Here is a 23,970-nt window from a genome sequence, read left to right as displayed (position 1 = left end):
CAGGGTCGGGCCCTCCTTATTATGATTCGATGTTTTAAACATCGAAATCTCCCAGGAACAGGAAACTTGGAACCATGTGCAAGCGTTCTGAGGGCCTGAATCTAGTTGAGCTCGGAAGATGAAAGGACTATGAATGGGAACGATACCCGGTCAAACGTGTTATAATCGAAATTGATATTGTTGCTAATTGAACTTTTAGCTGCGGTGAAGACAGTTGAATGACGATCGTCGAATCGATCTGAAAATCAAACTGGTAACGGTTACCAGATGCGTAGCATAGGAGAAATAGTATGGAGTAATACTATACAATTTTCGACGGAGAGTTTGCGGGAGGTTGGATTGATTTTGAGGAAGATTTCAACAAGATGACGGTAGAAGCAAACATTTTGATCATCGCGCGCGCATTGAGTCTGGCTGCTGCTCCTCACTGTTTGAACGGGAAGAACGACAGGGCAATACCTTTCTCCGACGCCGTTCCGCGGACCTCTGATATGATTGATCACTCCAAGCTTGAACTTGAATTTTTTATCCAAGCTACGGGAGAAAAAGTCACAATGACGAGGTGCTCCCGTTGTGGGCCTGTGATTTTGATCGACCAGTCCATGGATACGGCCACCGATTATTGCGTCGAATCGATCGGTTGCTCCGACGTTCTCGACTTCTCATACCTTTGTTCTGTCGAAGTGACCTCGATCATGTTCTCGAGACTTTACTGGGTGCGAGGAAACCGCTCCACGTTTCTGTCTTCGCCATCCTGAGGAAAACGTCAGTGTGCTGCGATAAGAGCGGCACGGATTCAATCACGTCAGGGTCGTATTCTTTCTGTTTCGACTAATTCTCTGACGTAGGATGGTCTGACTTATCGCGCTCGCAAGAGCGTACAGCTTCAGCACCGCTTGGACCGAAAGTCCGACGTGCGACCCGATTTTTTTTCCTAGATTCCGTCTGGGAATACTCTGCCTGGAGTCAACCGTCGGTCGGTCGAACGGCTTTTGCTTCCGTCTGAACCGCTGCAATCGTCCTAGAACGTTTCGTGCGATTTTAACCTTACGCGTACGTCGGAGAGTTTGAAAAAACAGTTGTCGCGGTCAACGTGTCTCTCAAGCCGGCCGCTCTTGTGTGTTCTGCGGAAACTGGTCCACAATGGTCTCCGTACAAGTTGTGATACCCCGTCTCCTCCTGTTGTTCTTGTTCTACTTTCAACTCGAGAGCCGTGTTTTTGTTGACCCATATATGTTAGATCGGCTGCGTTGTGTGCGTTGACGCGGCGGAAGTTTCCGTCTGTGCCCGAGTGAATGTGTGTATGTGTGTGTACATAAATCTGTGTACAACCTGCGCAATTATAGGCAATGGTGTTGAGCGTGGTATGGAGAGTTTATAAGAATAAGGAAATCGTCGGGTGCACATTTGTTGATGCGCTCGGGGGTTCGGAGGGGCGAACATCGATGATTGGAAAGGCTGTTCTCAATTGTGAGGACGGAATCAAAGGGATAGTATCCCTTAGGAAGAGACGGAAGAGTGCGGTATGCGGCAGCCAGCAATGCTCGTCGAACTACTGTTGATAAGAATCATTGTACACATGAGGTGAGTGGAGACGGAAGTGACAACCTACCATTGGAATACCCGGTCGTCGGTACGCATCGGTCACACGTTACAGGAGAAGATGCGACACCGCAGAAGCTATCCCGGTATTTCAGTTTGCAATATAAACATACTATATATTTATACAGAGAAACACACACCTCATTCACGGAAAACTAGTATACATGTGACACGATATCGAGTATCCGATGATTCAGGAGTAGGCCAGATTTTGTGAGGTTTCTTTGCTGTCTCTCTATTTCTCGAAAAAATCCTGCGTGTGACCGATGCTGCCGTCTGAATGGCGAGTTGCTCGCTGTGAGACCAGTGAATTTTTTTTGGAGATATTCTATGTAGTACGATATATATATGGACATAAATATACACATATATGGTGTGTTATGAAAGGTGCGATGATAAAGGAGTCGAGCGTAATGGAAGACTTAGCAATGTTATACCTACGAAAACTCGCAAACTTCACAAGCTTGGAGGTTCCAGCTTGATGCCGAGCAGAAACAAGGGGAACTCGTCTGGAACACATTTGATCGTTTGTGGACTAGGCTCGTCAAGCAGTTATCGTAGCTCAGCATACACATTATTCGTTCGATATAGCGGGATGTGATTAGACTTCTCGATGTTCACACTTACATTTCAACACGTTGCAAACCATCTGTGCACCCATGCATACCTGTGTGTGTGGCCGCATATGTTCGGAGCCGTTTGCGTACTCGGGAGTAACATCGGATGCTTCCTATCAATCGGGAGCCATTCGACAGGGAGGTTCATGAACACTCGCCTTCAGAGCCCGGTATGAGCCTTGAAACATCGAAGGGCGGACCTCTCAAGTCGAAGACCTCTGTTTGCGCTAAGGCACTGAATCGTATGCGTTCACACATATCTGCATTCATGTGTTCACTCCCACATGTGAATATATATATGTTAAGGTTAGGTTTAGACTATGGGACTGCAGGCAATCGATCTTAGGTGAACGAATTCGCGAATTTTATCCATTGTCGAGGATACCTTGTTGAGGGAAGATGGGAAGAAGGAAACATCGTAATCATTTGGAAACGAGCGTTTGTTGTTGGTGGCTACCTGCCGCGTGAGGCGGAAACGAGCCTCAAACATGATTTCCGAAATGATCAATCGTCAGTCACGGGACTTTTGAGGGCTTCGCGATTCGCAAACGAAGTTTGAGTGAGTGAGGCGCTCTAGACAAATTATTTCTGATCGAGCTTCATCGATTGATTTATTCACGATGCAGAGGCAAGTGGTCGGATGATTCGGTGAATTTTCCGGAGTTAGATGGCAAAAAAACACATAAAAACATTGTGCAGGATTGAATGGGTACGCAAATGAGGGGTTTGGCAGTTCATTTCGGAGTTAATATATGATCATATATATATATACAACCTAAATATATATATATAATAATTAACATTGCATTGTCGTCAGCTCCAGTCGCCGATTGATTTTTTCATCATCATTATTCTTCAACAACTCTCTCATTACGAATAAGGATAGTACGCATTGGGTGTGAGCGGCGATAGTTTCGGCGGTTTTTCTGTTCAGATCGAGGTGTGGACTGAGCATTCGACTGATGACGAACATACACGTGATTTCGTTGTTTGTTGAGCAATGCTTTCACTGGTGATGGCACATTTATCTATAGTTATAATTTATTTTGTCCATAGAGGTATGGTCTGGAATATGACTGGGAGAGCGCCGAACGATTGCGAGGTTCGCGCCTGGTTGCCTGTGTCTCGGGAAATTGTGAGTAATATGACGGAAGGCTTCTCCAGGACGTCATTTCCGCTTCTATTCATTCAATCCCCCCAATCGTGCAATGAATCAACCGGTCGTAACTTCCGAAGAAAAGCTCCCGGAATTTATCACATGGATGTTCATCGCTGATGCCATCGTTCAGCATTTAGGTTTGCCCACAACACCCTGAGACCGCTTTGGGACCGCAGTCGAACGGATTGAGCTCGTCGTTGACAAGGGAAGCGGAACCGCTCCATGGAAGTGAGCTTACGTATACCGCTGGAAATTCAGACGGGACGTCGAAATCATTTCTGAGCGATCGCCTCGCGGGCAGCGTAGGGGCGATGATTATTACGAGAAAGCGGCGCGGCAGTTTGGGGGACGACGATGATAATGATATTAACAGCATCAACGACAAGCACGTTCATCTGATCGATGGAAATCGGGTGAGAGGGCGGCCGTTGGAGTTGCTGAGAACCTTCTTGCGCACATTTCTATTGGTTGAAATCAAGAATTTGTCTTCGACACGAGAACCGGACATTGGAGTGGGAGTTACGGAACTGGGAAGCCAACAGATTGTTGGCGCTTGGCAGAGAAGATGAGACCGCCTTTGCCACGATGTGACGTGGGTTTTCCGTATTCTCTCCTTTACGTGGAGAAGGACGGGACGTTGAACTGGCTCGCATTCGGACTCCCGCATCATCAAGACTGCGGAGGAGTCGTAATGGTTCCAGATCATCTGTCCGAATGACAATTAAAAATAACTGAGCCGAGTTCTCAAGTAGGCTGCGATGAGTGGAGAATCGCCCATTCCCCATTCTGAGCCTCCGGACTCCAAGAGAAAGAATTCCCCCAATATGGAAAGGAATGCCTCAAAATTCCGAAACGACAAACAACCGATATCTCGTGTCCGACCTCGACCTGCGCGAAAGAGCCGGTGATGGGAATGGTGATGCCGAATATGATGAGGATAATGATAATAGTAATGATGAAGAGACTGCTGATGTTCTGAGTCTGATTATCTTGCGAGAGCAGATGAATGAGAAGACGGACGAGTTTTGTGTGATTGGGGATGGAATATGAAAGGAAGCGTTATGATTATGACGATTCTTATCGTGTAAACAGATTGCGTCGGTTTGGAGGAGAAACAACAACAAATACCATTACCACTACACAGATAACGTCGCCATCGTGGAGAAGAATTAACGTCACCATGAGGAAAATCTTGTGCTTACGGATGATAATCTTGATGAGAATGGTTTGAGGAGAGAAGTCTGAACGCGATTTTCTCTTTAGTTCTATACATAATCCTCTCTCACCCTCGTTCCCACGTGGGAGATGGCCTCGAATGTGTGTGACGGCTGATTGAATATGGATCCAAGTTCTGATCTGGGTTATCTGAGGTCTCACTAAACTTCTAATCTTAGCATTGAGTGCGAATCGTTCGCGTGCGAATGTGGCTGAGAACGACGGGATCATGCTCTAGCGAATCTGATGAGGCCATTGACCATTCGAGGCGAAACGAAAAGTAGAAGAACGAGACGCACTCGCTCATTCATTCGTCGTGAAACAATAATCGTTCAATTTTCAATAAAACGATCGATCAATCAATCAATCAATCAGCTTCGAAGATGAGGGCATAGACGCGGATGGAAGCGTGAATGGATGAATGCCTGAACGAATGTCTGGATAGAGGTGCGAATGAACGGCGAATTGTTTGCTGGACCTTGGATCAAACGATTGATAATGAGGACGTGCTAGTTTCAAGTCTGAATCGGATCAGTCGATTGTTATATTTGGAGACGCGAAAGGAGCCTGCGGACAGTTGAACAAACTCTGCGGCACATGTCCTCTGGATGATTTGTCAACAAGTCGTCATCGAGCGGTCATTTTTACAACAGGCTTCTCGATGCCATAGATCTAACCCGTCAGTTCGGTGCGATGGAAATTTGAATGTGTACGTGGCTGGCTTTACGAGAAAGAACGAATCCTATGGGAGAAAGTTTAGTGCAATTACAACAACAATAAAAATCTTGTTGGTCTATCCTGTGATGTCTTGTCTATCGATCGTACGATTGGAAAGTGTGGACAAAATCCATTGCGATCGATCTTCCCCCAACCAAATCCATCTGTCGCCCGAGTCGCCACGATTCCTCTGCACTCAATCGGGTGAGTCAGAAGTCTACGAAGCTCCACTTGTAACCTTGGAGCATTCGGAGAGTGCTCGGTCGTTGTCTGCTGCAGGGTTTATCACTTCTGCGCTCGAAGTGGGTGTCTGCACCAAGTACCATATCTCGTCGAGGGATTTTCCATTCAAGGGAGTTCACCGCAAAAATTTATGGGTCCATAGATGCCCAGCTGGCCGCCGGGAATTCTTGATGCGAAGCACTGAAATTCATCTCATCCCTCTTGACTTAATTATCGCTCTCTTACGATACGGAAGGAGAGCTCCAGGGATCATATTAAATTGACAGTATTTTTATTTTGTGCCTCAGTTGTGCCTGGACCATTTTTCCCCTTTTTTAACAAACATTTCCCCCTCGGCGGCATGTGTTTTTTTTCCCAAAAAAAAGCGTGGAAAGGAACCCAGTCTGTATATTCCTCAGTTCCCACGCGCGGCCTCGCTCCTCACAGCCTCCATGAGAATGGGACGAATTAGAAGAGATGAACAAACTATGCATGTAACTTCAGGGTCCGACTAGGTTTAAACAGTAGATTTTCGACTCCATACCGCGGATGATGATAATCTAGATGATCGAATATGATGAGCCGGTAAGCCAAAACAGCATATTGACCGGCAAACGTTTCGGGAAATTGAACTGAGTCGATGGTTGAATGTGATTAAACGGAGAATTATATTACGCTATCTAGCTGTTCGGATGTGTTGCGTCTCATCTGCGTCTCTTCAATTTTCTACCAACAACTGAATTTTTCCCTCACTTCTCCCTGTCCATCAGTACTCCAGGGGCCCGTCGGTGCACGTTTCTCCGAAATCCGACCGTCAGCCGAATGTAGTCACCGAGGACACCCGACGGGATTGAAACGATCCCCCTGCGACTGAAAAGCCCGAAATCCTTCCATTCACTATAGATTGAACAAACACTCGAGGTCACGGCGCCTTATCAACGGACTTGTCTCATCCAAATGTCCAGCTCTCTGATTTAGCTTCGGAACTCACATCAGACGATATTGGTTTCAGTTTTGGCTCCCTAAGGGACTCTCCCCGTGGACTGATGAGCGGAAATTAGCCGATCAGTTCCGAAAGAGGAGCGACAGAATCGCTTTCAATGCTTGCTGGTAGAGCTGGCGGGGAAACCATCAAGGAGCAGAATTACAAACGAGGGCAGTCATTTAAATGAACGAAAAAGTCGATGTATCACGAAAACTTTGTGAGAGACACACTTAAGACCTCGATAAGGTCGCCCCTCGCAGTTCTGCTTGCACGATAAGTCGTACGAACAGAAACTACTCTAACGAAGACTATTGCGAATACAATGATTTTATGATGATTCGCCTCTCCAGACTTGAGTTACTTGGGCAGCGCCTTGATTTCATCGTTATACTCCCACCAGTCGTTTTCATATCCTTCGTGCACATGATCCAGGAGCACTCGTCGTCGATTCTCGCAGTACCTGCAAGGAAAAGTCGGCGTCCACGTAAGAGTCGAGCAGAGATACGTGAGGGCGGCATGCAGTCATTTCGCACGTGATGTCGAGAGGATTTGACTCGAGCATGGGCTTATACTGGCTTCTCTACGATGGCTCCATTCAAAAGAAGACGCCGCACCTGTGCTTGTCTTGAACTTTTTGCTTGATGTCTTGCAAGTTTTCCGACGTGATATCTCTCTCGAGATATTCACTTAGTTTTTCCGTTGCGTTCTCCAAGTCCCGTTGATTATCCTCGAAGATCACGCTCTGATTATTTTTTTTCAAATAGTAGGCGAAGACGTAAGTGTACATCAAAGTCTGACGACACTGACACAGGACGTCCACAGCTATCTTCAAGAATTGCACTTCGATCCACGACATGTTGTGTTGCTGCATTTCATCCATCTTCTGCTTGGCCGACGTGTAGAGTTTGTTCTCAAACTTTAACGATTGCATGTGGTTCAAGTAGCGGTTGCAATAGAACAGGTATCTCTGGAGGGCCGCCCGAGATTTCTCCTGGCAATCCCGAGCTTTCTTGGCCTCCTCTTCGTCAAACCTTGATTGATGAGAATGGAATGAATTATTTGAGCCGTGGGCTGCGTGAATCGACGGCGAGATACGCCATACCACGATCTAGGAAGCGCCCTTGCTCGGCTACTGACCTATTACAATTGTACCAAGACGAGCCGTGAGGCTCCCACGGGCCGAGACAGACCCAGCAAAACTCCATTTTGCAGTTCTGATTCTTGCAAACCATGTGATTGCAACCGCCATCCTGCAATAGAGCGGAGAAATGAGCCTATCCGGAGAGTACTCCATTTCGCGGGGACAGAGTCTAGGAATGCCCGTTGCAGTCTGGTTCATCCCTCTGGGTGGCCGATGGTGGTTACCTTCTCGATGGTCACGTTGCATTTCGGGCATTCTTTAGTGTTAGCTGCGATCCAGTTGGACGTCTCTGAGTCATCGTCACACTTTTTCTGCCATTTCTTCAAAAGACTACACTTGACGGGATCATGCCAGTTTTCTCCGCACGCGAAGCAGAAAACATGGCCGCATCGACACGTCACAGACCGTGCCTCCACGTAGCTCACCTTAGAAGAGAACAAACATGTAAGCAACAGTATCGAGCTTGCTTCGCTGTGAGGCTCATATAGGATATCGGTTCGCTTCCACGGGACTTTTCTGAAATCAACCCGCGAGGATACAAACTTTTATTGCGTTGGTACATTCTGGCTTCGGACACCAACGAAGAAGTCTGTTGCATTGAACGAAACTGTTCGTAATTAGATGCTGATATTTGAGTTTGACCTGGAAGTTAAGACAAGTTCTATGAGCGTGGTCTCGTGCACACCTCTTCTCGGGTCTCGGTTTCTCGATCTCCGAGCGTCAGAGACCCGGAGATGAATGATGAGCATAAAAAAAGGGTCACACACCTTCTGATCTATTATTAGACGCATGACTGTCTGGTCGTCGACGAGTATGTCGCAACCATGAGCAGCACAAGAGATAGTTTGGCCGACACCTGCAGATGAAAGGATTATGAGAATCGCTTCAAATTTGAATTTCTCTAGCCATGTACTCGACTCCGCAAGCGAGCTGGTACGCTATAAGCTCAAATAACGAGACCAACCTTCTTCGATGATCTTCGTTGTCAGATACTGATTCCAGCAATCTGTACAAAATCTATGTTCGCAAGCAAGGGCGGCCATTTGGCAGGAGGGTACCCTTTTCAAGCATATGTCACACTCTTCTGTTGAGCTTTGTGGCATCAGCTTCTGCCGGAAGGACTACTTAGTTGATCCATCTCATCATAAAATCCTTATCTGCTTATAAGGTTATTCCACGACAGCTAGCATCCGAGGCGAACCTGTCCCTCACCTTTTCTCCGATTGGGAACATTTTGAAAGGATTGACGACATGTGCCTGTTGAAAGAGCTTCTCAGGATCACCATCGTAGTACTTTTCGTATAGTTTCTCCCGATCCCATTTGAAGTGATTCAGCAATATTCGGGTTGTTGTGGGCGGAATCTGGAATCGAGTCATCGTAGGTTTCGCTAATCGAACCACCCATGGATACAGCAGGTATCGGCTTCTCCGACTCACTTGTACTATCATGTTGACTTCCCGGATTGTTTCCACCATGTGGTCTACGATTTGTTCAGTCGATAGAACCTGATAGGGCGAGTCGTCTTCACCGCGCTTCCCTCCGGGACAGTTGGCGGGTTCTGCTTCCAAACACATTTCCTCGTCTTCTCCAGAGGTTTCATTCCCTTGGGAGAAGAAGAATTCAATTTGAGACTCGCTCCTCCAGGATATAGCATCGAACAATTGGTAGAGGTCATCAACAGACTCATGGCTCAGTTTGATCCCGTTCGGAAGAGTGACAGCGAGATTCTAGGTCTGAAATTTTCGTTGTCTCTCATCTGGAAATCTGGAGTCGAGCAATGAATCGATTCGGAATAGTCCACCCCTTCGGTCATTCTCCGCGGACACCCCATGCCCACTCAGTCAGGTCCGGGAGTCGAACCTTGCCATGCCGCAGATGGAATTCCCCTGATCCCCATCATACGAGACAACGATTCAGACTCCTTACGACTCAGCCGCTCAAACGATCGGAGAGCCGGGCTCTGGAAGATCCCCGCCAGCTGGCGGCACTCCGATTTTCACTTCCAGAGGGTGAGGTCCGGAGTTCAGGGAGACGCCTGGTCGCTCTAACGAACAGAGTGTGTAATATCTGATATTCGTATTGAAACGCACATAAGGGGTGCGCGACGACGAGACGGGGGGTGCGCGACGACGAGACGGGGGGTGACAAAAGCTCACGGAGTCTCGGGGCTGCAACCCTTTCAGAGGACTCTCACCAATTATTTGGAAATGAAGTGAACCCCCGAAGATCGACGCTGGTGATTCGCGACCTTAATCCGCTAGGTGCCCGGTGGTATGCTAATTGGATCATTCGACAGGGTCGAGCATGCCGCGATGGGATCGGAGCATTATTCCTACGCATTTGTTGCACGGAACTGGTGATGATGCGTCCATGACCAATGAAAACGTCCATCCACCTTTGCATCGTCATGTATGGCCACTCGGGTATTGATGGGAGTACCCACGCAGCTGGGATCACACGATGTTACCCAAGGCTACTGCTTGCTCTTCTCACCTCAGAGCTTGCAATGTCGGAGAGCTGTCGATGGCGACCATTTCGTTTGCGCGAAATCACCATTGCTACCACCAAGTTCATCCGGATCGCACCCTTGTGTGATACGAGGACGTCGCGAAGCCTTACAGTCAGCAATTAAAATCAGCCCAACACATTTCGCTTATGGACGAGGTGATAGGACGCTCGGCGTATCCATGAGGAAACTGGTCGAGCTTCAGACCCTTAGTGAAGAAGTCACCGATTCCATCATGACTTTCTGCGGTGATTCGATTTCGCAAAAGGCGAATCAGCTTTGAGAATGACGGTGATATTGTTTGCGAGCACATCTTGGCCTTGTCCTTAGATGGAGACCCTTCGGAAATACTGGCCCATACCCTTTGCCCGATCGAAATCCACCTGATTTTTGATAATTATCGCCCCATCCGGGTCAAGAAGACCTGGATCGAGCATACAATGTACGATGGAGGTCTTTGCGACGTAGTGTCGCTGTCACTTACCCGAGTCGATGCCAAAAGCCAATTCATCGTCGCTCTCCATGCTCACGGAATCGCTCGGAACGCGATGGAATTTGATCAGGTCCTCGAAAGACACAACTCGCCGATCGGATGGCGAACACTCAGTGACGAGATACTCTAGTCGAAGAAGAAAACTTGGAGTCTGAATGGGAAACCAACAACAGCCCTCTCAGACGACATCAGCAACAAAGGGCGCCACCATCTTGGATGTTGTGCAGACGACTTCGAACACACTCTCTCCCGAAAGTCCTCCTCTCATCCGATCTCTAGGTCCCGCGTAGGAGGTACATTTTGTCGAGGGGCGCAAGACTCTGGAGACACCTCACACTCTCGGTGCCTCACACTCATTTATAGAAAAATGACCCGCGTCAAGCCATCGCCAGGGATCATGAACTCGGGTTCCAGCTCCCGGACCATCGGGTGGAACATATGCCTCCCGAATTCCGTAAAAAAGCCTCGGGAATTCCGCGCAGAGAGCCGACGTGTGATTCTTAATTAGTTGGTCAGCAGGCTGAATTCCCCGGATCGATCGAGCTAGAGAGTCATCCATGATGATTGTATTTTTCCGGCAGCGACCCCCCTGGTCCCCACGCGACACGAGACTTCGGGGTGTCTCCCTGGCGGGGATCGATTAGTCCACGAGCGCAGGCGACTTGCTTGAATTAGCTCGATCCGCGTCCGGATAATCTGATGAGGCTTACCTGGCGCTATGAATATATGTACATAATTCCTGAAACAGGAAACTTCACCGAATGATTCCGATCAATTTGATGGACGGAGTCGCTGAGGCACTCGGTTTCCGCAACCCCCAGATAGCTCCGGAAAGCGGCTGATTAGGGTCATCGATTCAATCCCCGGGGAGCTGGCGCCACCTGAGCATACCTATTGGGTGATCACAGGTAGCCGAAGGTCCACGAGGCGTCGACCCCCCCTTCCGCGGCTCTGAGCTCGTCAACGTTGGTCCAGCGATCCACGGGGAGTTATCAACCGAGGGATGCGCCGTGAAGCAGCGGTGAACCCGAAGATGAATCATCTCCGCGCTGCCGTGGTCCCCCGAAAGTATTCTCTTGTACAAGGACTCAAGGAGTGCAACATAATTCAAAATACGAACGGTGAAGTCTCACCGATGGATTTTTATTTATTCCTTCAGATGATGCATGAATAGTGTATCTGTATCTCGTGTGCCTGCTCTGTCGAACTTCATCCAGAGCTCATGTTGTCGATAATGCTGGGGATATGATGAGCCTAAATGCTTCCGGGACTCTTCCTCTTCGATCTCACTTCATCAGACTGCTTGAACGATCAAGTTGGTTCACCGAGGGGTTCATTCTCTCGTCTTACTTGCAGATTGATCTTGTGAGAGTCTACGCTCCGCCAATGAAGTCTCCCTCGAGGTCCGGCTCCTCTCACTGAAAATAAATCCGTCGTCCTTGTGCTCCCTGCTGGTCCTAGCGACCATGCCATCACCGCCGGGAGGGAATCAATTCATTCCTCCCAGAGGGCAATATCTCCCTGTCAGGGTGATGACGGCGCTATTTCGCGGCGAGGCTCCGCGCTCGGTTCACTGCGCGGGCTTTTGAACATGTGTATGGAAGTATGACCTTTCCGGAGGATACGGAGCCTAACTCATCATTTCGTTGAATGTGTGCGTACCACAGCTCTGGCCTTTGAGCGATTCATTGATCTCCTTTCGGAATACGGACAAATTCATCGTGAACTTATCTCTGTTCTTCGTCAGCAGATTTCGGTCGATGTCAAGCATTAGCGCCTGGAACCAGGACATCATGCCTGTCCGTTTCTCAGGCGGCTGGGCCTCGACGAGAGAAATCGTCAACTGCCGGAAATAGTCCGGGTTCAGCAAAATGAGACCTAGCAACGGACGAGACATCGACCACTGATTTCTGCAGTCCTCGAACATGACTATGTTCAACAGTGTAGCTAGCATCTGCTGAAGGATCTCAGGATGCCGCTCAAGTACTTGCACACACGTAGCCCCGTCGGTTGGATTAGCCGCTTTCGATTTGTTCAGAAACTTGAAGACGTATGTCACAATGTGATCGAGGATTGCACAACAGCCGGTACAGACCATCGCTTCGAGCGCGGTCAAGCCATCGGATACCGACGACATGATGTAGAGAAATACTGAAGGCTCCAGTTTCGCGATGAAATTCATGTGGTCCTGCGTAAGACACTCGAGCAGCACGTAGTAGGTTTGGCTGAGTTTCGGGTAGCTCAGTAGCGACTCTTGCGGGATTGAGGTAAGCATTTTGATGAAGGTGTTCAGCGCGTCGTCAAGCGCTGAGTCTCCGTACAGCTTGAAGACGCCAAAGTTGACGTATGAGCCGCAGAGGGCAGCTTTCAGCATCGAAAGACAAATCGAGACTCCTTTCAACTTCATGCTGTACAATTGGTCTTTGGGTACCTCGCCTATACTGAGTAGTCGCGTCCCATAGGTGACCATCATCTTCGAAGTCTCTCGGAATAGGAGAATCCCGTTTGGAGATGAAACGTCGAACTGAAGTCGCTGTGATCGATTTTGGACCAACTCGGCCATCAGTTTCAGTACGGGGGTCGTCACCACGGGATCGTGGTACCAAATTTCGATGGCACGGTGTAGAACGGGAATGTATTTAGGGAAGATCCACTCGAAGAGCATCATATAGCTGGTTTTGGTGTTGAAAGCCAAGCTCAATCCACGCAGGTCTCTAGCCAATCCCACGAGACATTTCTTCGTGTCCTCGGTGTTGAACATGGGTATCTGCTCGTTACTTAGGAGGATCCGGCCGACATTCTCGATTGTGCTCGTCAGAGGCACCATGAAGTGATCGAATCGTTCTTCGTCTTCACCGAGATCGATTAGGAGCATGCGACCTAATGACGTATAGAACGTGGTGCGGCATCGTGTGTCCGTGATCCCTGAAGGGTAGCCCAAGAAAGGAAAGTGCTCCGCACTGTGGTTGTTCAGAATGAATTGTACCTGGTGGGGGAAAAGAGGAGTGAGTCGGAGATCCTGGGGTGTCGGAGGAGCAACACTCCGAGAGACATTGATTCCACGGGGGATTTCCCCCATCGCCGGAGAGATGTGGACTCACCTCTTCGAGTTTCACCAACTTTCGAACACTCGAATAACCAACTGAAAGCTCTGAGAGAAGATGAAGGGTTTTGTTCGTGACCAATTCCGACGTACTCCAACATTTGAGGTTCGTGATGATTTTTCGCACGAACACTGCGAGAACAGATGAGTCGTCAGCGAGGCCGAGTACCTCGGAAAGAGCCACGTAGACGCTACTCGTCTTAGGAACTTGGTCACCCACGTATATTTTACGGAATTGCTCGAAGAAGCTCAGCATGGCTAGCTCCAATTTCTCGGACGCAACCGGTAGTCCGCCATTGGAACTGTTCTGCTGCAAGTTGAGGTTCATCAGTTGGAGAACTCGGCATACCATCTGTCCGTCCATTTCATCTTGTTCTTCGGTCGAACAGAACGATATCCGCCCCCCAACAGCTGCACCAATGATGTACACAAGCCAAGCCAGTTGCGCTTCAGCTACAGCTTTGTCTTGAGTACCTGCAAGACACGCGCGACATTCGTTCAGGATAGTCCTTGAGTTTCGAGTCCAGCCTTCTTGGTCGAACAATGTCTTTGCTCTAGCGGACTGCGATAGCGCGAGGCGTACCTGACTGACAGTTTGAAATCGTGGTGTCGAAAATCTGCACGAGAAGTTGGCACGTTTTGTCGTACTTGCAGCGACATATCACGGAGAACTGATCTAGTTGCTGCTGTACCATTCCGATATCGTCCAAAGGATCGTCCATGCTTTGCAAAACGACCTGAAGGGAAAAAGGAAGAATCGATGCACTCATCCAGACGTTTCAGAGGGTCGCGGATAATTATTCTCATCAAACGCTTGTGGTCGAACCCGCTTCTAAGGGAGCTGTCGAGAACAGGATTTTTTTGGACCAAGGTTCTTCTCATACAATCGATTCCTTCCAGAAGTGATTTATATCAGGGTTCAAGAGCGCCCAAGGGGTGCATGGGAGGCCTCGGGCGGTGTGTGAGAAGTTTCAAAAGTGTTCGTCACTCTGCTCTCCAAAGTCGCGAGGATGATCTCAGCCACGGAGAAGCGCTGAGAAAATGCCAGAAGTCGTTGCTCTAGTCGGCGAAAAAATCAAATCCAAGCTTATTATCTCTTTGAGCTCAAACCTCCTACATGCGCAGTGTCAAATTGCATCCATCAGCATATTCTTTTTGCAGTTTCACTGGAGGAATTACAAATATTTTTCGCTGTCGATCACTGCCCATTGAACACCTGAAGTTCCGCCGGCAACCGGGTCGGGGTGTGCACGGATTCCTCCGCCAGCTCCGAGGGCTGCCGGGACGAGAAAAGGTCGAGAGCATCTGTTCCAGAAGGGCCCAGAGACACGAACAGGACGGGAGCAAGCCTCCTGAACGCTGTTTTCTCTCATGTATGGTCCTCGCATAGACGGGTCCGGATGCTGTATTCTCAAGTATCACAGATTTCGGCTGAGTCGCTCCCGACGGGAGTCTACTATAGTCATCGGGGTCGGAACTCACCTTATTCGCGATTTCGAGGCGGGACGACACGTACGCATGCACGATGCGTGGTGAATGTATCTCCAAGAGATGAGGCTCTGTCGCTTTGACGTAGGAAATCGACGCAACCATCCGCTGCCACAAGCTCAGCAAGTAATGCAGAGTATTGGTTCCGAATTGGGGCATTTGGATGCAAGTCACCGTGAAGTCGCTGATGAGTTGTATTGTTTCTGCGTAGTTGTCAACCTTAACAAGTTCTCCCAATTGATAATTACATTTCAGCCTCGCCAATAATCGACAGAATTCGTGGCAACAGCTCTGTTCCTCCAAGCCCCGTGGGTTCTCGAGGATTTTTCTCACCTGTAGGGAAAGGAGAACGTTATTTCAGCTTCCCGAACGATCGAATCGATTTACCTGAGTCAACGATCGAGCCATCGATCCCTGAGCAATGCATTCGAGATCAGGACGAAATGAAGATCGGAACTGTCGTCTCACTTACACCCTGCACTAGCTGATTGAGGAACTTGGCGCGTTCCATGTTATTGAACAGAGATCTTCTGACGGACGCAATCTGGACTGCGCAACTCAATGCCAGCCCTCCGTTCGAAGCCATGTGTTGATAGAGTTCGAAGAAAAGCTGAACGGTGCTCCTGGAGGTTCCTGGTATGTTCTCAAGGAAGATGAGCCTCCATCCCGTGGGTATTTGGACTGTACAGAGATCGTCGCTACTTTCATCAGGGGACGTTCCGATGAAGTCAAACGTTAAGCAGTTGAAGGCCAGCCTCAGGACGTGATGCATCGGTATCGTCACGTTTTCGTCTTGAGGGTTCGTCTTCAGGAGTGCGAGACCCTTGTCCAGAAGTTCACAGGCCATGCAAAAGATGTCGTAGAGTTGGTTGTCTCGGAAGGATGAGGCGATTTTGCGCTGTTTCGTGAGACTCCGGTGAGCTTCAGCCTCGGAAATGTGATTTATTTCGGACACCAGTTGAGCGAGTAGCTGCACTGTTCTAACTCCGACCAAACAATCTTCTCTCGAAACTTGGATGAACCGTCGCAATTGATCGGTGACTTTTCGGAATGGGTACGAATTGTCTTTTTCCTCCTCAAGCCATCCGTTCTTGGTGATGCGAGCGAACAGCTGCAGCATACCCTGGACAACGAATGGAGCCAAGTTCTGACGAGTGCATAGGTATTGGAGGATGTATTCGCGTACATCCAATCGGTCCTGCACAGAGAGCTGGTTTGGTGTACGACTGACCAATTTCGTGAGGGTGGTCACGGCTAGCACTTGCGAGTACGGCGTGCTTCCGCGCTCGAGAAGCATACGACAGTTGTTGAGGCAATCGGGACTGTGGGAGAACTGCACAAGACGCTTTTCGGCCAATTGACGCTGATTCGGATCGGCTGCCGGATCGTAGAGCTGACTGCATAGCTGCTCCAGTTGTTCGATTTCACTGCTATCCATCGCCATAATTTTGCGAGCTTCCGATGCCCTCAGAGCTCTTCTGAATGGAATTGAAGCGAATTCAGACTAGCGGGTTTGGCATGACGTTCGCAGCGGCTCGGTGCCACCTGAAGCCGTACTCCGTGCCTCTGTTCACCAAAGCGATCAGCGCGGTTGCGTCTTCGATGGTCACTAACTCTCGGAGTAATTACCGGAGCGACGGCTTCCTTGCTCGCAGTTTTCTTGAACTCCGACTCTCTTCGCGTTTCTCACACAAAACACAGACACACTCCTGAATACACTCTCTGACCGACACACCGGTGCAAACAGTACAGACGACATTACCAGCCCGCGGGAGAGGACACGACGACAATGATGCTTATGATCTCGTATGAACAATTGAGGGGGTGTGGTGCGATTGGGGCCAAAGTTGCCCAAACCTAACAATCAGATAACCTTCATCGCCGCCTTGAGACAGGGAGTCGCGCGTGGAGTTCGATCAAACCTGCGTTTCGCAGACAGAAGCTAACATTTCATTCTAACTTTCATTCGAATGACAACGTTGCCCCTTTTCTTATTGGCCATCATCATTCTCTCGACGATTCAGACGTCTCGGCTGGACTTCACGGAAAAAAACGCGAATTCCTCGGCTGCGCATCATTTCGCCGGATTCTCCTGTTTTTCCCGCGGTGTACCATAGTCGGATCCAAGAAAATGAAACCCACGGGTATGCTGCAGCTGTTCGCTCGCATCACCAAGAACGGATGGCTTGAGGAGGAGAAAGACAATTCGTACCCATTCCACGCGAAGTCTCCGATGAATGGCGACGGTTCATCCAAGTTTCGAGAGAAGATCTTTTGGTCGGAGTTAGAACAGTGCAGCTACTCGCTCAACTGGTGTCCGAATTAAATCACATTTCCGAGGCTGAAGCTCGCCGGAGTCTCACGGACCAGCGCAAAATCGCCTCAACCTTCCGAGACAACCAACTCTACGACATCTTCTGCAGGGCCTGTGAACATCTGGACAAGGGTCTCGCACTCCCGAAGACGAACCCTCAAGAGGAAAGCGTGACGATACCGATGCATCACGTCCAGAGGCTCGCCTTCAACTGCTTAACGTTTGACTTCATCGGAACGTTCCCTGATGAAAGTAGCGACGATCTCTGTACAGTCCAAAGACCCACGGGATGGGGGCTCATCTTCCTTGAGAGCGTGCCAGGAAGCTCCAGGAGCACCGTTCAGCTGCGGTTTGATGACTTGAGAATTAAGAACGGAGGAAGTCCCCGCGCTCGCATATTGAGAGAGGGTAGCCCGCGTTTGTCAACAAAATGTCTGACTGTGTTTTCCTCCACCCTTCTCCTCTATCTTTTTCTTAATCCAGTCTCGTGCGAGTTCGGAAGACCTGTGGAACTCTAGAGGGTGTTTCTACATAAGGGAGACACCGACCACATTTAAAAACTGACGAGGTAAGTGCTATCCGGATTTTGGCGATATTGTACCGTGACACTTTCGAAATTCGTGCTAAAGGAGCTAGACGGAGGCAGAGAGCTCATCGATGGGCCTTTGCCCACACTCCAGAATGTGAATAGGCTCCCATGACAGCGTCTCGATTCCCGAGCACCGGTGTCGTAGATTCGAGTAAAGCCTGCGGGAACTCGTGGGCTTCCGCAACAGATTAAAGACCGCTGACAGTCATCATGAATCGGCATTTAGATACCATCTTGCTATTCGAGACATTCGACCGTACACACAATCGCGGTGGACTCGGACAGCTCTTTGGTACAACTCGATGCACTCGTCACTGTCGCCTCGGCGGTTCGACCCTTGTTCCCGCACATTGATTTCAGAAATTAAGAAGGACCGGGGAAGGAGAGCCTCGATTCATCGATCAGAATGGTGACATCTGGTCCACACGAATAGAGTGTTCCCCTTACGAGGTTTCACATACGTGGTCGAGTCGTTTTGTCGAATATCCCTCGGCTCCACCCTGAGGGTGCAATCTAATGAAGCGGGACGTGAACGCATCGGCGGTAGGGTGGACTCTCGAGTCTCCTTGTGAACGTTTTATCCAAGCCCCTAGAGTTTCGGACCCTGAAGCAATTCCGTGTGCCTGACATGATATCGCGCTGCGTACATCAATCGCCCTCACTCTTTCTCGAGCATGTGTCCCGCTGGGATTCCGAGGTCGACATGACTCGGGTACTATTAGTCATTATGTCATATTCTCGGCCGTTGAGAAAACGGCAAGCGCCTTAATTCGCTCGTGTCTCTTTCGTGTAGCGCACAGAAGGATAGGCGACACCGGAAACGCCAAAGGACACAAGACGAACCATGGGCACCGAAAACGAGTACAAGGTATGTTGCTGCCCTCGTGCGAATAATCGCCGGGCGAGCAATACCCAGGAAAATGTCATGGCTTTATAGAAAGAATTTCCCGTGCTCAGGTTGTGCTTCTCGGAGAAGGCCGAGTCGGGAAGACATCCCTCATTCTCCGCTATGTTCATGACAAGTTCAACGACAGACTCGATCGAACTGTCAACGTGAGTGAATCCTTACTATACCGTATTCTACACTAGCTCCTCGGCTTCATAGCTCGCCGTTACTAGTTGAGACTGGAATCTGACACAGAATGAATCCGTTCATTGCGGCGGTCTCGGTTGATTGCAACACGACACAAGCATCGATGAGATTTAATTCTCCTCTTCCAGGCTTCATATCTGACAAAAACAGTAGCTCTAGGGATGAAACGAGTCGACTTGGCGATATGGGACACTGCCGGGCAGGAGATGTTCCATGCGCTGGGACCTCTATACTACAGGTGAGCTACGGTGCCCGCGATCGGAGTCCGAAATATCGAGCGAGGAAAAGCTTCACTCGAAATAGCTCTCATATCGAGATGAATCCTGTTTTAAAAAATGGTTCCGGAATTCACAGAGATTCGCAAGGTGCAATCTTAGTTTACGACATCACCGATGAGGATTCTTTCCGAAAAGTGAAAAATTGGGTGAAGGAACTCAAGAAAATGCTCGGGAACGAGGTAGGTGCTATTTCAATCAAATAAAGTACATCATTTCTGTATTGATATCTCGCTGTCATGTCGGCGATGAATATTTGTTACACCTTGAGGAAGCGATTTTAAAAGCGGAAATCTTTCCGCTCCATTTTCGAACAGGTGGTTCTCGTGGTGATAGGCAATAAGAGCGATCTAGAAAGCGAGCGATCGGTCCCCTTGCATGAGGCGGAATCATATGCGAAATCTGTTGGAGCAGCTCATTTTCTGACTTCTGCTAAGCTCAATAGGGGTGAGTTAAGGATCGAGCTCACGATCCAGAAAACGGTGAATCGGATGCCTGGCGCTACGGATTATGCCTGCTCGTACTTTGAATTTCCGAGTGATCTCCTTTTCCGCTCAGGTATAACCGAAGTGTTCCTGCACTTGTGCAAGGAAATGATTATGAAGCGAGCTCGTGACGGCGCCAGACGGCAATCGACCGGTGCAGGTGCTCAACGAAACCGCTTGCAGGTCGAGACATCGGACGATAACGCTGAACCCACGCGTACCAACAAATGCTGCTCATTGATTTAAAAATAAGCTTTTAATGTAAAATAAGAACATGTGTAAAGAGAGTGTTAAAACTGAAAAACGTAACATTTACGATTCCACGAGAGGCGGCGACTCAAGTTCGAGAAGGCCGTCTATCTAGTCAACTCATTCCAGAGGTCCACGCTCGGAATCCATGAACAGTGAAAGCGGGAATTAGCTGTATCGAACGGATTTTATTCATGATCGGCTCGTTCCTCGCTGGACTGAGACGCAATGGGTATAGACAGAGCCGGTCGGCGTGAAGATTTTACCGTCGACAGAGTGATCATTGATCATATATATTTTTCGATGGAAGATGCGTGTTGCAGTGAGCGACAAAACGCCTTAGATACACTACTTGTTGAAAAACGGATCGACGCCAACGTGCGATCGTTCCTTCATAACGTATACATACAGAATCAGTTGCCTGTTTGCCTGACGACCGAACGAGTGGATTGTGATTACTGTCGCTGGAGAGGAGGACGATATTCGAAGCATTCTTGAGCTTCAGTTCAATGCTTTACAGAAGGAAGTGGAGAACCAATAAACGATATCAATGGAACTGTTATGATGATCAATCAAGAATCAGGAGTCTTCGTTTGAAATTCCTCGCTCGAACATTGACGCGAGTAATCCTCATGATATCCATGGAGAACATCCGAGCCAGCGTGCTTCAGACAGATTAATATGGAGACTCCTTGAGCCACCCATTCTTATCTGCCGAAGTTCCGAGACGGTGTCCATCGTGAATCGCGACGCCTCCGAGCCGTCACAAGACGTGGAGACCGCGATGACTTGTGACTAGTATGAGCTGATGTCGATCACCATGGGGGCGAACTCACAAATCTCCGGAGATCTCCAAAGATTCTCGAATTCGTTGCAGTGCTGATATAAAATCTCCTTTTTCCCAACAGCTGTCAGCCGCTGGACGCTTCAGGGGCTCCGAAATCATTCAGAGACCCTCGGACAGACTCTCCCTCTTTGGAGTGCTACTAGCGAGTACTACTGATTCGGACCTTAGGTTTGGTCCCGAAATCCCGAGTATGGTCCACGAAATGGGTTGTGCTCCGACGAAACGACTTCCTCATATCCAAACGCTCACATGCCGTCATCTGTACGCGAGGGCCAACACTGGGGGATTTCGTTGTAGGCTGGCATTCATCGTTGGGTGTCAACCCGTCCAGAAGAGACGGAGATAGTATTCACTGAAATTCTCTCGGAGCATCTAGCACCACCTCGTTGTCTTTGTAGCCATACTTCTGCAACCTCTGTTCGGCCACAGCGAAGTCCTCATCGCTGTCCACCTCGACGCATAGATGGCTCGGGATCTCCACAAAACCACACCGACCGCCCTGCAGGATCCCATTCCTCGCCAGCGGACATCGAGTTATGTAGAAATGCCCTGAGGGGTCAATGGGAACAGATGAGAACCAACTCCGTTCCGAATCAAGAGAACGCCGACGCGGAATCCCTCCGGAGAGAGGTGCGGCCGGCGCACTCCGGCCGTTGAAAGCGCTTCGACCGCTGTCATTTGCAAGAATGGAACGTGATCGATGGGGAACTCACCTGACTCGATTATTTCTCCAGCCCACTGTTGCCGACACAACCGAACGGCTGGGTCGAAATTCAGCGGTCTCGTTGTGCCGTCGCTCCCCAATTCTGTCCATCGCCATTTGAAATCGCGGGTTGTCGAAAAAACTGAATCGTATGCGCCGTTGAGCACCAGTTGGAGACCTGCGTGACAATGTTCGATCGGAAAGTCGATTATTCATTGCATTTACGCTCCGCCGCTTAGAGCCAGCGAGGCTGGATCGAGCGGCGGTGCGGTTCCGACCTAGGGATGTCCCGACTGTCCGCATTTCGCCACTTCGAGCATTAGAGTCATCCGAGAAGATCTCACCTTCGTCCAAATAGCAAGGATGGAGGCATGGAGCCGTACACTGCACGAGAACTACGAAATCGAAATCGGGTTTCTGCTTGAGGAACTCGTCGACAGCTGAGACACTGCTTGCTTCGTCCGTCGCGCAGCGCTCTCCACGCATGAAAACGTTGACTCCTTCACTACGGGCGATCGCTGCCGTCTGTTCGTCGTCGGTTGAAACCCAAACTTCATCTATGAGCTTGCAGTGTTGCATCGGCTTCAGAACCCAACTGATCATCGGCCGGCCGGCTATCATTCTACGATTTTTGCACGGTACACCTTTTGAGCCAGACCTTGCCAGAACCAAACCTAGCACCCGACGATCTCCCATTTCCTTCGGATGAACTCCTCGGAGCTTCAGTTTTTCGTTTCCGGATCTGCAGCAACAAACCCAGCTGGCGAGGAGCTCACGCGCGAAAAGCTTCGGCTCAAGGGAGCTCTCCGGAGATGCTGACTTCTCTCCGAGGATCGCTCTCTCTGTCGGCGACTCTGTCTGCGGCCGTCTGCATGCGTCAGCAAGGACACTTCGACGGTCAAGGCGCAGGACTAGCACGAGAAGATGAAAACGAGTCTCTAACCGACACCGAGCTCGTCGTCGTTGTTGTGTGCCGCCAGGAGTACGATACACAGGAGGGAGTGCTCGAGCGGAAATGACCGCGAGATGGCGCTCAGCTCGTCTCGAAGGATTCGAAGCCGCTAAAAATTGCTTTACCATCGAGTCGACCTGGCTACTCCGTTTTTAGGAGTCCATAGGCTTCTTCTCGAGGATTCTCGCGGTCATCGCCGCTAATTAGCGAAGCGAGCTATGAGAGTCATCGACGAGAGATCGATCACGCTATCCGAGATCATACTTCTCTCCAGCTCGTCGAAGGGGGCAATGAATTAGTGGAGGATGCGTGCGTACTCAGGGGCGGCAAATCCGGGAGCCAGTGATCTCCGCGAGATGGAACACCAGGGGCTAGAGAGTATTCTCGATATTCCCTCAAGTAGAGACATCCGCGGTCCGTCGAGTGAGTTTGGAGTTTAGAGAGTTCGGAGATCGCGATCGATCGGCTCGTTAACCTTGGATCGTCAACCTTGCCGCTGACTGTGAGAAGACCTGAGGGCTTTGCTTGCTCCAGCGGGAGCTGTTCCTCGCATGCTCGCACAAGCTCCTGCGAGCCGAGAATAGACATGCACTTAATGAGCAGTGAAAAAATGAATGTCCTCGGTTTTCGACAGAGCACAACTTTTATTTACAAAATGATCTCACGAGAATTCGCTCTACGGTGCCGCTGAAGTTAACTACAATATTAAATGTTCATCTCATAATATCGTCCTTCCTTTGTCTCACTTTTAACTTTTTCAGGAGAAAAGTTTCTGCCCGGAGTTGAGGAGTCGAACTGAGAGTTTGATTACTGTTTTCATGAGCTGTCTTCCGTCGAAAATGTTGGAACACTTCCTGCCAATTTCTTTCAGTCCTCAACGTCCCGTCGTCGACGCTTAGGAAATTCACAGAGAAAGAAGGAAGATGTCGATCGAAGATAAAGAGTTCCTAAGAGATACTCCTGCGACATCGGTTGGCATTTTCTCCAGTCTACATGCTGACGTTACTACCCATAAGCATCATTGTATCGTTTGAGATGGAAAAATTAATGACTCCTTCATGTAAAGTTCTCGCTCAAATGGGGCTTCCCCCACGCTAAATATCGTCGGAAGTTAGGCCTCAATCGCGGCCGAGTCCGCACCGCCGTCGGGCTTCTTCTAGGCGATCGCGATGATGGCGAGCAATCCACTAGGAGCCGAATGGTGATTTGTGAAG

The 23,970-nt window shown here is 49.4% G+C and overlaps 4 protein-coding genes across 5 annotated transcripts; 1 reads left to right on the top strand and 3 right to left on the bottom strand.

The window, feature by feature from the left end:
- Nucleotides 1–5,802: 5,802 nt before the first annotated feature.
- LOC100902053 (E3 ubiquitin-protein ligase ariadne-1) lies at nucleotides 5,803–10,854 on the bottom strand. 2 transcript variants are annotated; one of them, XM_003740055.1, is made up of 10 exons: nucleotides 10,650–10,854; nucleotides 9,096–9,262; nucleotides 8,871–9,020; nucleotides 8,623–8,767; nucleotides 8,426–8,514; nucleotides 8,202–8,300; nucleotides 7,883–8,083; nucleotides 7,655–7,767; nucleotides 7,132–7,548; nucleotides 5,803–6,977 (listed from the first exon to the last, which is right to left on the bottom strand). In XM_003740055.1, exons 1-10 carry the CDS (start codon nucleotides 10,687–10,689, stop codon nucleotides 6,875–6,877), a joined length of 1,524 nt encoding a protein of 507 aa, XP_003740103.1. In that variant the 5' UTR covers nucleotides 10,690–10,854; the 3' UTR covers nucleotides 5,803–6,874. The 2 variants fall into 2 exon arrangements, with proteins under 2 accessions (XP_003740103.1, XP_018493731.1); XM_018638215.1 differs by having other exon boundaries at nucleotides 8,623–8,764.
- A 967-nt stretch (nucleotides 10,855–11,821) lies between these two features.
- Ranbp16 (Ran-binding protein 16) lies at nucleotides 11,822–16,918 on the bottom strand. Its single transcript, XM_029110547.1, has 5 exons — nucleotides 15,722–16,918; nucleotides 15,244–15,582; nucleotides 14,345–14,498; nucleotides 13,760–14,235; nucleotides 11,822–13,644 (listed from the first exon to the last, which is right to left on the bottom strand). Exons 1-5 carry the CDS (start codon nucleotides 16,691–16,693, stop codon nucleotides 12,289–12,291), a joined length of 3,297 nt encoding a protein of 1,098 aa, XP_028966380.1. The 5' UTR covers nucleotides 16,694–16,918; the 3' UTR covers nucleotides 11,822–12,288.
- Nucleotides 16,919–18,873: 1,955 nt separating this feature from the next.
- On the top strand, nucleotides 18,874–20,730 carry LOC100907125 (ras-related protein Rab-21). Its single transcript, XM_003740086.2, has 6 exons — nucleotides 18,874–19,020; nucleotides 19,110–19,205; nucleotides 19,374–19,483; nucleotides 19,600–19,702; nucleotides 19,838–19,967; nucleotides 20,079–20,730. The coding sequence occupies exons 1-6, from the start codon at nucleotides 18,997–18,999 to the stop codon at nucleotides 20,249–20,251; spliced, it is 636 nt and encodes a 211-aa protein (XP_003740134.1). The 5' UTR covers nucleotides 18,874–18,996; the 3' UTR covers nucleotides 20,252–20,730.
- Nucleotides 20,731–21,450: 720 nt separating this feature from the next.
- Nucleotides 21,451–22,500, bottom strand: Csas (CMP-sialic acid synthase). Its single transcript, XM_003740085.1, has 3 exons — nucleotides 22,149–22,500; nucleotides 21,815–21,982; nucleotides 21,451–21,650 (listed from the first exon to the last, which is right to left on the bottom strand). Exons 1-3 carry the CDS (start codon nucleotides 22,498–22,500, stop codon nucleotides 21,451–21,453), a joined length of 720 nt encoding a protein of 239 aa, XP_003740133.1.
- Nucleotides 22,501–23,970: the final 1,470 nt, after the last annotated feature.

Source organism: Galendromus occidentalis, unplaced genomic scaffold, assembly GCF_000255335.2.
Source record: "Galendromus occidentalis unplaced genomic scaffold, Mocc_1.1 scf7180000076729, whole genome shotgun sequence".
Lineage (NCBI taxonomy): Eukaryota > Metazoa > Arthropoda > Arachnida > Mesostigmata > Phytoseiidae > Galendromus > Galendromus occidentalis.
Note: the sequence above shows the minus strand (reverse complement) of the source record. Positions and strands in the feature narration are given on the sequence as shown.

Coding starts and splice junctions, on each gene's coding strand:
- LOC100902053 (XM_003740055.1), bottom strand. CDS start 10,689: ATGGAGAGCGACGATGAATTGGCTTTTGGCATCGACTCGG. Junction 9,263..10,649: donor GGCTTTTGGCATCGACTCGG/GTAAGTGACAGC, acceptor TCTTCTCCCAAG/GGAATGAAACCTCTGGAGAA. Junction 7,768..7,882: donor GCAACGTGACCATCGAGAAG/GTAACCACCATC, acceptor GCTCTATTGCAG/GATGGCGGTTGCAATCACAT.
- Csas (XM_003740085.1), bottom strand. CDS start 22,500: ATGGGAGATCGTCGGGTGCTAGGTTTGGTTCTGGCAAGGTCTGGCTCA. Junction 21,983..22,148: donor TCCTTGCTATTTGGACGAAG/GTGAGATCTTCT, acceptor ATTGTCACGCAG/GTCTCCAACTGGTGCTCAAC. Junction 21,651..21,814: donor TGGAGAAATAATCGAGTCAG/GTGAGTTCCCCA, acceptor TTGACCCCTCAG/GGCATTTCTACATAACTCGA.
- Ranbp16 (XM_029110547.1), bottom strand. CDS start 16,693: ATGGCGATGGATAGCAGTGAAATCGAACAACTGGAGCAGCTATGCAGT. Junction 15,583..15,721: donor TCAATCAGCTAGTGCAGGGT/GTAAGTGAGACG, acceptor CTTTCCCTACAG/GTGAGAAAAATCCTCGAGAA. Junction 14,499..15,243: donor GCCTCGAAATCGCGAATAAG/GTGAGTTCCGAC, acceptor TTTTCCCTTCAG/GTCGTTTTGCAAAGCATGGA.
- LOC100907125 (XM_003740086.2), top strand. CDS start 18,997: ATGGGCACCGAAAACGAGTACAAG. Junction 19,021..19,109: donor GCACCGAAAACGAGTACAAG/GTATGTTGCTGC, acceptor TCCCGTGCTCAG/GTTGTGCTTCTCGGAGAAGG. Junction 19,703..19,837: donor AGAAAATGCTCGGGAACGAG/GTAGGTGCTATT, acceptor ATTTTCGAACAG/GTGGTTCTCGTGGTGATAGG.